The sequence below is a fragment of the Pristiophorus japonicus genome, chromosome 12 (assembly GCF_044704955.1).
Source record: "Pristiophorus japonicus isolate sPriJap1 chromosome 12, sPriJap1.hap1, whole genome shotgun sequence".
Classification (NCBI taxonomy): Eukaryota; Metazoa; Chordata; class Chondrichthyes; family Pristiophoridae; genus Pristiophorus; species Pristiophorus japonicus.
In genome coordinates this window covers 175,689,411-175,703,278 of record NC_091988.1, presented here as the reverse complement: position 1 = coordinate 175,703,278, position 13,868 = coordinate 175,689,411, and the positions used below count along the sequence as shown (strand labels likewise).

Sequence of the window (13,868 nt, the reverse complement as noted above, 5' to 3'; positions counted from 1 at the left end):
AAATGGACCGGGCCCCACCAAGTGATCATGATCAGCGATACATGCGCTTGTATAGATGGTATTGGTAGATGGAAGCACTGGACCCAGTTGAAACGATTTGGATCTTAACCGTCCGGTGAACACCGGAAACGTTGTGTTTTACAGGATCCTATTCCTCCTTGGAGCCGGGACGTCCTCCGACGAAGAAAGCTACAGACCCCAAGGCCTATACTATAGAACATCTGAAACCATTAACTGTGATTCGAGAGCCTTAGTGGTGGTAGCCGGTACAACAGTAGATTTAAATTGTAGCATCGGACTAATGGGCATAACTCAACTCAACACGGATGTCAATCGACATTGGGGGTGGACCAATAACCAGGGCATAACAGTAATAGTAAACGAGACCGCAGTGTGCTTCGTGCTAGAGAAGAAACGGGGAAGTTGTACTTACAGGGAGGGGGCACAAATAAGGTGCACGTCTGTCTTTGCCCAATTCTCAGAGGGACCTCAACCAGGGGATACCAGTTGGAGAATATGCCCAGCCTCCCCGTGTGTGGGTACCGATCAGTGGTGTTGGGACATCCGGGTCCAGAATAGATCCACCACCGTTGCTCCAACAACCACTCTGGGAACTACAACTCTTTATAGTACCACCACACATCCCCCTCCCACATGCCCGTCGATAAAGACGGGAGTCACAGGGGGACTAGTGATAAAGGAATCTAAGAGGAGGATACATTTTGGGGCGCGGCAACGGCTACTTACGGTGGTCCTAAACCTCACGGATATCATCCTTCCTAGCTTCTGTGGGAATGAGACTATAAGTCTGTACCAGAATCTGACTCAGAGAATCCTTGAAGGCCCGGAATCCACAACCATGAGATTCAATATCAGAAAGGGGATAGAACGAGGTCGGACAAAAAGGGAAATACTGGAAATGCTGGGCACGGGTTACGCTGCGGGCCTTGCAACAGTGAATACCATAGACCTGTATGTGATAGACGATAGGGTCAATACCTTGACGCAAGTCTTAAAGGGTATGCTCGGGAGGGACATGGATAACCAAGCTCTACAAGCGCGGTTGGGAGATGGCGCGGAAGGGGAACTGTTACAGGTGGCCCATACATTGCAGAAACATGCCAAGACAATAAATTTGATCCACGCAATGGGGAACGATATAAGTAAACAATTACAGGCTGAGATAGTTTGCTCCGGGTATGGGGCCTGGATATTAAGTGAGGTACAACATAATTTGGAGCAACTCCAGAATGGAGACATACCAGATTGGATTCCCGAACATCATACTTAACAATTGGACTCTAGATAAAAAATTGAATAACACATGCGAGGTACGAAGGAATAGTCACGCATGGGTGCCGAAATTCAGATGTATTACTGGGCGGGTGAATATGATTGGATTTGTGTTGTCCATACTACAGTATGATGTAACAAAGGGAGACCCCTTATACCAGATTGATAATATTGGTGAAGTGAGAAACCAAACTCGGTTACGTTACCATCAGCCTGCCAGATGGGCGATTAAAGTTAACAATATTACCAAAGGCACTGCCATAACCGACTGCTATAAAAATAACCAAGTGGTTTTGTGTCGAGGTACGCCACGAATGACGAATGATGATTGTGGATTCCACCAGATAAACGGATGTATGCTGAGTATTACTCCTCTTGAACACGATCTTGAGACCATCGCTGCCCCGCAAGGGAACGGAGAGTGGTGCGTGAGCACGGGGGCAGCCAACTTAACCATTAAGACCAGGGGAGGAGTCACCCCCTGTGTCCTCATTAGTCCTAACTTCTGCTTCAGACCCAAGGGAGAAATAGACATAGACGGATATCACATACATCCCGAGACAACGGAAATCATCCACGGAACAATCACGGATACCCTCCGAGAAGGGTACGAAGAGGCGGTATGGGAATCGCAAGGCAAACAGATACCGGAACTAAATGAGAAACAATTACGTTTGGTGCAAGGAATCCAGAGTCAAAGACGACAGTATGTCCGGCTGATGGAAGAAATAGACAATTTACAGAGAGACGCTAACGCAATGCTGGCTGATCAGCCCTGGTACTCAAAGCTGTGGGACATTGGACTTAATATTCAAATTCACCCATGAATAAGAATAATATCACATGTGCTCGTAGTAATACAGGGCCTGGTTCTGATGGTCATGATTGGATTAACATGTGCACGAATTAACCAGGCCAAACGACACGTCAGGGCACGCACTATGATTAAGGCCAAAAGGGATGAAAATTTCAGCAGTCCTACTGGAAGGACTTACCTTATATAACTCTGTGGGAAGGTTTCAGGAGGTCCCGAAGCTTGGGAGATGGCCACCCAGGTGAACGAACCTTTCTGGAACTCGCCTACAGGGAGATAGTTATCGGAAAATAGGACCAAAAGAGGGGATATGTAAGAGGAAAATTTGGCATTAGGGGTACCAGCGGGACAAGGGTTAAAGTGCTGGTTCCTGCACTGGCCCATAAGGAGGTAAAGACCTTTCTTCTCATGCCTTGTACATTCCAGCACCAAGTCTCCAGAAGGTACTGTTATGGGTTGGGATACCAGATAGTATTCCAACATGGAATGTCAATAGGAGAGAACTTAAACAGACCGCTGATAAGGACGTGAGAAGAGACCCGAGATAGACTTCATGGCACCAAAGGAAATGTATAACAAATTCCACCCTAAGGATACCATTCTGGGAAGGGTCTAAGATGGTCACGAGATCATGGCCTGTCAGTCAGAGCTCATGACCTGTCAATCCGGAGTAGTACTGATAAGGTAGTCCAATTAGAAATCTAGGGAAGTTTTGTCCGGGAACAGAGGGGTTTTTGAAATGTATAAAAGTTGTATGATTGTGCTGTTCGGGGAGCATCTCCACTCACAGGCGGCTGTGATGAGGGATGTTCCCGGACGTTCGTAATAAAGATCGTTATACTTTGCCATCCATCTCTGTCTGCTAACTTCGAGAATTGCTACGTGGGCTGGGGCGAGCGTCGACCCTCTATTTCAGTGGGCCCGCTCGTGGGAAAAGAAGCCTTCCCTCTCTCCCCTCAACACAAACAACGACCAAGATACCAATTAATACCCTTCTCTGAGAAAATATTTACTTACTAATGTGCCACTTTCTTGCATATGAAACTCCTGCAATTTTTAGAACAAGTAAAATTCAGTTATTCACTACGATAGAAATTAAGAGTCGAAAGCAATTCAAAAAAAATAAACCAGCAATATAGAATTCATGGTTATAAATAGAAACTGCACACTCTGCATTTTGTCTTACTATTTTATCAACAAACACACAAAAAGGTTAAAATGCGCATGCACACACTGTGCGAATACGAGTATTGACTATGAATATGAGAGTGGGAGCTCGTATGGAGCAGTCGTTAGGTTGAATGGCTTGTTTCTGTGCTGTAAATTCTACGGGCCCGACTTTGGTGGACCGCCCAATTCCCAATTCTCAGCTGGGGGTCTCGCGGTGGTCAGTCAATCTTCACCGCCCGGTGCCGTTAGGGCAGAGTGCTGGCAACATTGGTCTGGGCAGTCCTGAGCAGTGCGTCAGCAGAGTGAGATGGATGGTCTACTCTGGCGGTGCAGGGTAAGTTGTCTGGGACTCGGGACACTTCGGATCCCAAGTTTCACACATGCGCACTATTCCATCGACGTCTGCAATGCACCGCCCCTCCCCCCCGCCCCAGAGACTGCCGACGTTGGATCACAGGTAAGTGTCTCGAGGTACGTTTAGATTTTTAATTGTTTTGTGCAGTGTTTTTGATGTTTTTATAATACTTATATTGTTATTTATTTATTTATTTATTTTCGTATTTTTCGGGGTGGGGGGGCACGGAATAGATCTCTGGGGGTGGGATTAGATCTCTCTGGGGGTGGGATGAGATCTCTCTGGGGGATTAGATCTCTGGGGGATTAGATCTCTCGGGGGAGGACTAGATTGCTGGAGGATTAGGTCTCTCTGGGGGGGGATTAGATCTCTGGGGGGGAAAATTAGATCTCTCTGGGGGGGGGGGATAGATCTCCGGGGGGGGGGGGGGGGCGGTGGGGAAGGACTAGATTGCTGTGAGGGGGTGGGAGGGGGGTGAGAAATAGATAGTTGGGGGGAGGAATAGATTGCTGGGTGGGGGAGGGGGAACATTGTAGTTTACATAGCGCCGACATACCATCGGCATAAATCCGCTCTTTTTCACATGGTGTACAGCTCCGGTTGTATGTCGGCGGTATGCTGCCAATGTCAATCTGTAGGGTGCTTGGTGTGGGTGCACGGTATGCATACCACCCGGTGGTATGTCGCTGATGAATTTCCCACCGGGCGGTATGTGGGCAGCATGTAGGTATTTTTTGATCAATTTCGCGATTTTGGGCGGTATGCAGCGGTATGTCCACCAATTTTGGCCCCTATGTAATTCTATTGAGATTACATGCCCAATGATGGTGCCTATTACTAATATTTTATTCAGTAATCAAAAATGCAATCAGCCACATCTAGATTCCCAGTCTATTGGACAACATTGTTATAGTGTCTTCAATGTCGACAAATGCCTGAGGCACAGAAGAAGTGATTTTATTCTGTGCTGTTGCCTCCTGGGTTAATCAGTTCTTTACTTTTCTAACTCGGAGCCTGTTGCTCCCACATTACAGCTACATTATGGAAACAGCTTTCTGTTTTATATTAAAACCAGTTCATACCCAGAAATTACATCTAAACCATCTTAGCTTGATTAAAATGCTGCACAAGTATTTAAATACAGTTAGAATACTTCAGCAGGAACAAACAAGATTGAGTACGTGTCAACGGTTTCAATGCCCGCCAAGCTGGAGAAGTACCACCAGCGCTGCCTCCGCAAGATCCTGCAAATCCACTGGGAGGACAGAAGCACCAACGTCAGTGTTCTCGATCACGTCAACATCCCCAGCATCGAAGCACTGACCACACTCGACCAGCTCCGCTGGGCAGGCCACATCGTCTGCATGCCTGACACGAGACTCCCAAATCAAGCGCTCTACTTGGAACTCCTACACGGCAAGCGAGCCCCAGGTGGGCAGAGGAAACGTTTCGAGGACACCCTCAAAGCCTCCTTGATAAAGTGCAACATCCCCACCGACACCTGGGAGTCCCTGGCCCAAGACCGCCCAAAGTAGCGGAAGAGCATCCAGGAGGGCGCCGAGCTCCTCGAGTCTCGTCGCCGAGAGCATGCAGAAAACAAGCGCAGGCAGCGGAAGGAGCGTCCGGAAAACCAGACTCCCCACCCACCCTTTCCCTCAACGACTGTCTGTCCCACCTGTGACAGAGACTGTAATTCCCGTATTGGACTGTACAGCCACCTGAGAACTGACTTTTAGAGTGGAAGCAAGTCTTCCTCGATTTTGAGGGACTGCCTATGATGATGATGCGCCAAGCAATTGTCCTGGTGTGAGGCAAAGCTAGGCAAAGCTAAGTAACACTTCCATACACCTTTCAATAGCAAACTCCACCATATACCACACAATTGAATAGCAAATCCCACCCTATGTCACACCTGTCAATAGAAAACCGCACCATATACACAGCTTTCAGCTCAGTATTGTTAACTGCTTTTTTTCAAAAGAAAATGTACACAACAGAATTGTAGGGCTGTATTTTTTTTGGATTGCGCCTCTGCTAGTGCCCCGGAGAGCTGCTAATGGGTCTGGAAATGATTATCGCCCGAGTGGCCAGCTTCTGGCACTCCGCCAGGAGACTTGGTGCCGGTTTTGGGGTGGCACTGAGCAGTACCGCCCAGGAGTGTCGCGCTGGTGTGCGACACCCCTGCTATTGTCCCGATCTCAAAATTTGTTTCGCGCTGACCACATAGTGCCCGGTAGTCAGCCCGTCAGAGAACGCTGGCGGTCAGAGCTGTACCTGTGGCGGTGAGGGAAGGAAGGACTGCATGAGGTAAGTGTGATTGTTTTTTTTGTTTTATTTTTGTGATTTATCTTTATTTGGGGGGAGCAATATACCGGGAATGTTTTTTATGCCGATGTTTTTTGTTCCCAGGGAGGCCTCTCTTATGGCACTCTGAACCCGAACCCGAACCGATTTTCAGTTGCTCACCCGGCCTCGTGCCCTATCAGAGGTGTGGAACCCCTCCCTTCGTGCTCCACTCCACTCTCGGGGCACAGCAACCAAACTCGTGGGCTGCCATCACAAACCATTTCCCGTTGCAAAATTTACTGCCCCGCCGCCTTTCGCGCCCGAAGAAGACACCAACCGAAAATCAAGCCCTAAATAGAATTTTATAGCACGGAAGTAGGCCATTTGCACTTGGTGCCTGATCCAGCTCTCTGAAAGTGCATCCTCCTAATCCAATTCCCCTCATATAAGTTTATATTTTTGTTTTTATAAAATAATTATCCGTTTCTCCATTGTGTTATAGATTCTGCTCCAACCACTGTTTCTGTTACAACATTCCATATCCTAGCAACCAGAAACAGTGACTATAGAAACATAGAAACATAGAAAATAGGTGCAGGAGCAGGCCATTCAGCCCTTCTAGCCTGCACCGCCATTCAATGAGTTCATGGCTGAACATGAAACTTCAGTACCCCCTTCCTGCTTTCTCGCCATAACCCTTGATCCCCCGAGTAGTAAGGACTTCATCTAACTCCCTTTTGAATATATTTAGTGAATTGGCCTCAACTACTTTCTGTGGTAGAGAATTCCACAGGTTCACCACTCTCTGGGTGAAGAAGTTTCTCCTCATCTCGGTCCTAAATGGCTTACCCCTTATCCTCAGACTGTGACCCCTGGTTCTGGACCTCCCCAACATTGGGAACATTCTTTCTGCATCTAACCTGTCTAAACCCGTCAGAATTTTAAACGTTTCTATGAGGTCCCCTCTCATTCTTCTGAACTCCAGTGAATACAAGCCCAATTGATCCAATCTTTCTTGATAGGTCAGTCCCGCCATCCCGGGAATCAGTCTGGTGAACCTTCGCTGCACTCCCTCAATAGCAAGAATGTCCTTCCTCAAGTTAGGAGACCAAAACTGTACACAATACTCCAGGTGTGGCCTCACCAAGGCCCTGTACAACTGTAGCAACACCTCCCTGCCCCTGTATTCAAATCCCCTCGCTATGAAGGCCAACATGCCATTTGCTTTCTTAACCGCCTGCTGTACCTGCATGCCAACCTTCAATGACTGATGTACCATGACACCCAGGTCTCGTTGCACCTTCCCTTTTCCTAATCTGTCACCATTCAGATAATAGTCTGTCTCTCTGTTTTTACCACCAAAGTGGATAACCTCACATTTATCCACATTATACTTCATCTGCCATGCATTTGCCCACTCACCTAACCTATCCAAGTCACTCTGCAGCCTAATAGCATCCTCCTCGCAGCTCACACTGCCACCCAACTTAGTATCATCCGCAAATTTGGAGATACTGCATTTAATCCCCTCGTCTAAATCATTAATGTACAATGTAAACAGCTGGGGCCCCAGCACAGAACCTTGCGGCACTCCACTAGTCACTGCCTGCCATTCTGAAAAGTACCCGTTTACTCCTACTCTTTGCTTCCTGTCTGACAACCAGTTCTCAATCCACGTCAGCACACTACCCCCAATCCCATGTGCTTTAACTTTGCACATTAATCTCTTGTGTGGGACCTTGTCGAAAGCCTTCTGAAAGTCCAAATATACCACATCAACTGGTTCTCCTTTGTCCACTTTACTGGAAACATCCTCAAAAAATTCCAGAAGATTTGTCAAGCATGATTTCCCTTTCACAAATCCATGCTGACTTCGACCTATCATGTCACCATTTTCCAGATGCACTGCTATGACATCCTTAATAATTGATTCCATCATTTTACCCACTACTGAGGTCAGGCTGACCGGTCTATAATTCCCTGTTTTCTCTCTCCCTCCTTTTTTAAAAAGTGGGGTTACATTGGCTACCCTCCACTCCATAGGAACTGATCCAGAGTCAATGGAATGTTGGAAAATGACTGTCAATGCATCCGCTATTTCCAAGGCCACCTCCTTAAGTACTCTAGGATGCAGGCCATCAGGCCCTGGGGATTTATCGGCCTTCAATCCCATCAATTTCCCCAACACAATTTCCCGACTAATAAAGATTTCCCTCAGTTCCTCTTCCTTACTAGACCCTCTGACCCCTTTTATATCCGGAAGGTTGTTTGTATCCTCCTTAGTGAATACCGAACCAAAGTACTTGTTCAATTGATCCGCCATTTCTTTGTTCCCCGTTATGACTTCCCCTGATTCTGACTGCAGGGGACCTACGTTTGTCTTCACCAACCTTTTTCTCTTTACATACCTATAGAAACTTTTGCAATCCGCCTTAATGTTCCCTGCAAGCTTCTTCTCGTACTCCATTTTCCCTGTCCTAATCAAACCCTTTGTCCTCCTCTGCTGAGTTCTAAATTTCTCCCAGTCCCCAGGTTCGCTGCTATTTCTGGCCAATTTGTATGCCACTTCCTTGGCTTTAATACTATCCCTGATTTCCCTAGATAGCCACGGTTGAGCCACCTTCCCCTTTTTATTTTTACGCCAGACAGGAATGTACAATTGTTGTACTTCATCCATGCGGTCTCTAAATGTCTGCCATTGCCCATCCACAGTCAACCCCCTAAGTATCATTCGCCAATCTATCCTAGCCAATTCACGCCTCATACCTTCAAAGTTACCCTTCTTTAAGTTCTGGACCATGGTCTCTGAAATTACTGTTTCATTCTCCATCCTAATGCAGAATTCCACCATATTATGGTCACTCTTCCCCAAGGGGCCTCGCACAATGAGATTGCTAATTAATCCTCTCTCATTACACAACACCCAGTCTAAGATGGCCTCCCCCCTAGTTGGTTCCTCAACATATTGGTCTAGAAAACCATCCCTAGTCACAGTGATTGCACTGAGGATCAGGCAAACTTGGCAGCCATTTATAACATTATCACTACAGATTTAATTGCATACTTTGAATCATCGAGATTACATCACAGAAAAAGGCCATTCAGCCAATCAGGTCATTGCCAGTTTTAGTTCTGGAACTGGAGCTGTCTACTCTAACCCCGTTACATGTCCTTTCCTCATAACATTTTGTATATATTTTTCAATCCTAAGAGACTGTTAATTAGAGAATAATGTATTTTGCTTTTGAACTTATTTAATGACTGAAAGACCAAGAGATATTAGGTGATGGAACTGAACCTACTTTGACCTCTTTCTCCAGATAGTCATGCAGCAGGATCTCAGGATCGATCAGGTATTCCGGAGGGAAGAGAGGGATAGAATGGAGAGGTCTCCTGTACACACTGCTTCTGTCCTGCTGCCTCCTGTTTTTGTCGGCTTTAGGAAACACCAGCCTCTTGATAGGAGACACAAATCCCTGAAAGTCACATGAAGAACCAAATATCATAAAAAGTTTGTTCTCGTTATCCCTACAAGCGGGGTCTGAAGAGGTGATTTGCCTGAATTCAGAAATAAATGCAATAAAAGCTTCTAAGCAAGGTGCCCTAAAATCATAAAATACTACAGTCACACCTAGGCAATTTGCCAGTATTTTTTTTTACCACATGAGCGAATGTTCTAATCTTACTCGCCTGCTTGCTTCCATATCCTTTGATATTCCTCTTTTCCAAGCAATTACCTACTTCTCTTTTTCAAGAATTTATAGACTTTGCTTCAACCAGGGCTTGTGGCAAAACAATTCCACATTTGAAGCATCAAGTTTCTTATACTTCTTCATTTAATAATGTTAAGGGCCGAAATTGCCCCGCACTGGGTTTGGGGTGGTCAATTTCAATTCGATGTTTTTTTTTTGCCCTGGTGCAAGAAATACTGGCCCAGTTGTGGAATTGGCCTCTTTGAGTGAAAGAAATGTTTGTTGCGCTAACGGAGTGTTCACGTGGTGCTCGGAGGGCGTGACGCTGAGCGACGCGATGAGGAAGTGCCTCGTCATGCTGATGTGTCACAACGTCCCTCCCTTTCTTTTAAAGAGGAGGGCTGCTGTGAATACTGCAGCCTCTTTGGTGGCGCCCACTGGGCCACCAGGGAAGTGTCGGCCGTGTCAGTGGCCTGGCACCCGAGAGGGGATGCCGGTCTGCATGCTGGTGGCCCGGGCACACTAGCAGCCACCATTGTCGGGCCGACTGAAAAATCGGCCGACAGAAAAAAGATGGAGACTACCGCTCTACCACCTCCCCTTTAAGGGCGGCCAGGGCGTCACAGGAACCACAGCTTTTCGCACTGGGAAGCTGTTGATGGCATAGCCCCACGCCGACCTCCCGTCCCGCGGGGCAATTTTCCCTGAGGGGCACAAAGGGGTCGGTGTGGGCCGATAAGGAGTTGGCGCGGATGAAGTCATCGCCGTGCGTGCGTGCACTGTGCTAATGCGCTAGTCGCAGGCCATGGCGCAAACCACTTTTCGCCGGCAGAGCCCCGGGGCAATTCTGGGGTGGGGGAGGGGGCGCTCTGGCTACTGTGCCCGGGTGAAAACCCTTTAGCGCTCCGTTAGCGTCTTCTGGGAGCATGGCAGTGAGGAAGGAGGGGTGGACATGTACTGGGGGGTGAGGGGGGAGGGGAGTTCAGCCGATTGCGGGGCGGGGGAAGTGGGGTCGAGTGGATCGATCACGGGGTGGGGGAGCGGTAGAGATCGTGGGGGCGAGGGAGAGATCACAGGGCGGTTGTCTGGAGATCGCAGGGAGGGAGTGATCATGGCAGGTATGCTTGGGAGGCTGGGAGACCATGGTGAAGCACTCGTGCTCCTCCTGGCCCACAAGCAATGCTGAAGAAGCACTTAGTTGCTGGATCGGGCAGCTTCTGCCGCCCGTTAGCAGCCGGGTTTGTCGAGCCCTGGGAAACCAGGCCTGCAGCCGTTATATTTAAAGGGTTGCTAAAATATCAGGAATGCAGCCTCATTAACATATTATAATTACTGACCGGCCTCTCCCGAGCGGGTTACTCAGCCGCCCCTAACCCATCGGGGAAATAGGCATATTCGTAGTGGGGTGGGGTTGGGGTTTCAGAATTTTGCCAATTTAACCCTGCTCCCATGACCCTCTTCCCCCCCCCACCCTGCCCCTTGGTCTAAATAGAACCTCTTTGGCTTGAGCAATAATTACTGGGAGCATATTATTGACCAGCAAACAGTGGAAAGAAAACTGTGAGTAACTGTGTACACATTAGAGAGTCATGTATTAACATTAGAGTTATAATTGTAGGAGATTTTGATCATCCAAAAAATAGTCTGGGGTGGGAAATGTTTGTGGTGAAAAGAAGTTTTTTCCCCCCAGTGTATCCAGGAGTGTCCATGTATAACAGTGTCGGAGGTGCCATCTTTCGGATGTGACATGAAACCTCTCAGAGGGATAAAAAAGATCCATTGGCACTATTCAAAGAGTAAGAGAGTGCCCTTGGTGTTCTTGCCAACATTTATCCCTAACCAACAACACTACAATAGATTGTCATATTGCTGTTTGTGGGACCTTGTTGTGCACAAATTGGCTACCCCGTTTCCTGCATCACAACAGTAACTACACATCAAAAGTAGTTAATTGATGATAAACTGCTTTGAGACATCCTGAGGTCGTGAAAGACATTATATAAATGCAAGGTCCTTTTTTAAAGCAGGAGAGTGCAATTAATCTAGGTGGATCATATGGAATAAAGCCCTCACGCAGACTTGATAGGCTAAATGATCTATTACTTACTGTAACATTCTATGAAATCAATGCACAATGTTTACTACAGAAGCCAATACTCACTTGTTTGTTGGCCTCAATGTTGTGGTTACATTGTGTATCATTAACCCAGATCTCAAATTGTTTACTTTTCCCTGGCGTTCTGATTTCCCACTAGCCATGCTAGTCTGGAGGGTGTGTGTGCACCTATCTCACCTGTTGGGTTTGGGTAGTTATGAGAGATGAGAGCTTCAATAAAGCTTGATTCCTGTGGGCGGTTGTACTCTCCCTTTTATGTACTGGCAGAGCAACAGCCCGTGTCTTCTAGAGATCTCAAGTGATAAGCCAGAAGGTTCACTAATGCGATAATTTCTCTTGCTAATTTGTATTGGTTTTCCATTAGGAGACAGGCCAGGCTGCTGTTAGGCCCTTTGTAAGTAGCTGGACTGTGAGATGCACAAATGTTTTTCATCTGGCTGTCGTCGCCTGGAGCTTACAATGCCACTTGGAGAACAGATTATCTTTTTAAAGAGGAGGGCAATTAGTTGATATTAAACCGAGACTGATTAAAAAACACCAACAGATGAAAATTGCCTCCATTTTCTATAGTTCACGCTTGGGCATATCATAAGTGCACCCACAACAACCTTCCCATTCCTCTCCAGTGGCGGATACTAATGCTCAGGGGAGATCCTCGCATGCCAAAATAGTCTACAGCTACAATTGATTGTATACACGACTCCACAGTGACACCCTACAAATGGGCAATTTTAAAACTAAAAAAGATTTAAAGCATGAATCACAGCCAGTAAGGTACTCTTTGGATTATTAGTTATTAGTGCTGGTACTAATTTCATGGAGTTACCTTCCTCTTGGCTAGTGAAGAAACCACGGGTTTACTGCACTGTTAATGTGTTATTTACTTCAAACAAAGCCGTCCAGTCAGAATCTTTTATTTATAAAAGAATATATTGTTGCAAATCTTAGCTAGTGTAAAACTGGGTATTTGTTTTACCCTTACAATATAGCATAGGCTGAACAAATAGAGAGCAGCATAGGCTGAATAATCGCCGACACAGAAACTTCACCAGAAAACTGAACAATATCACTGCTATCACTATTGCCTTTGTCTGCTACAGTCCGGTGAAAACATTTCAGTGACATACAAAGGAACTTCTGCAGCACAGAGAAAATTCTTAAACCATTAACTTAAGCTGCTTACGCCGAGTAACTGCATGCAGATTTGATTACCATAAATATCAGCCATTTCTTAAAATAATCCAAACAATTGTTTGAACGGAAAAAGACCCACACACATTATGTGCTGAAGCTATGGCAGGTCTTTATTCTTCTATGGGAAGAATTATAACATTGGGTTAATACAACACCTAATTGTTACATTTTCCCAGCATAATTATATTTTTTGATTCACTCTTCTGAAAGAGGTTTGAAAAGCTTGTACATTCCCTACTCTTTGATGGATGTGAGTTTCCCTAAAGGAAACTGTGGGTGTGTATACTTCTAAATCCTGCATTTTATCTGGTACACAACAGCTTTAAAATGTTTCCAGTTATAATGAGTTTTTGCACGAATTTATGAAAGATTAACGTCAAATTTTGAAAACTTTTACCTTCTTTCCTTTCTTGATTTCTACATCCATCGTGTTTTCACATCTGTTCTGAACTCCTGAAGTTTCTTGATTTGTTCTTGTGCTGTTACTCGCAAGAAACTCTTGGTTGACTCCACCAAATAAGTTCTGATGTAAACTTTTAACAGTTCTTCCTCTCCTGGGACTGATAACAATATACATCAGCCTATTCAAATCTAGCAAATATTATACAATATCCATGTCTGCATTGTTAGATGCATCTAAAAATATATTTCTATTTTGACATGAGCACTGACTTTTTGTAAGATTAATAAATAATAAATGAATATTTCATAAAATAGTGATACATTCATTTGAACCCATTTGTAAATGCTGCACTGATTTCCTTACATCACCAGAAGGGCTGTATAGTCACTTCCTGTGGATGTGCCCTTTCAGTCCCTCCTATCCACTAACTGGTATTGTTCCATTACCATAGCACACAAAGTAGAGCAGGAAATGACTCCCAATGTCAGCCATTTTCTCAGCAAAGTCATTGCAGTAACATGTCAGATATAAATAAAGCATTTGGA

The 13,868-nt window shown here is 45.9% G+C and overlaps 1 protein-coding gene across 1 annotated transcript in view; it reads right to left on the bottom strand.

Annotated features, from left to right (window-relative positions):
• ccm2l (CCM2 like scaffold protein) overlaps positions 1 to 13,471 on the bottom strand; it is a 69,770-nt gene extending 56,299 nt beyond the window's left edge. Inside the window, exons 1-2 of the mRNA XM_070896184.1 lie at positions 13,318 to 13,471; positions 9,221 to 9,394 (exon numbers count right to left, since the gene is read on the bottom strand). Of these exons, the coding sequence (XP_070752285.1) occupies positions 9,221 to 9,394; positions 13,318 to 13,347 (204 nt within the window). The 5' untranslated portion in view covers positions 13,348 to 13,471. The remainder of the gene's footprint in view (positions 1 to 9,220; positions 9,395 to 13,317) is intronic.
• Positions 13,472 to 13,868: the final 397 nt, after the last annotated feature.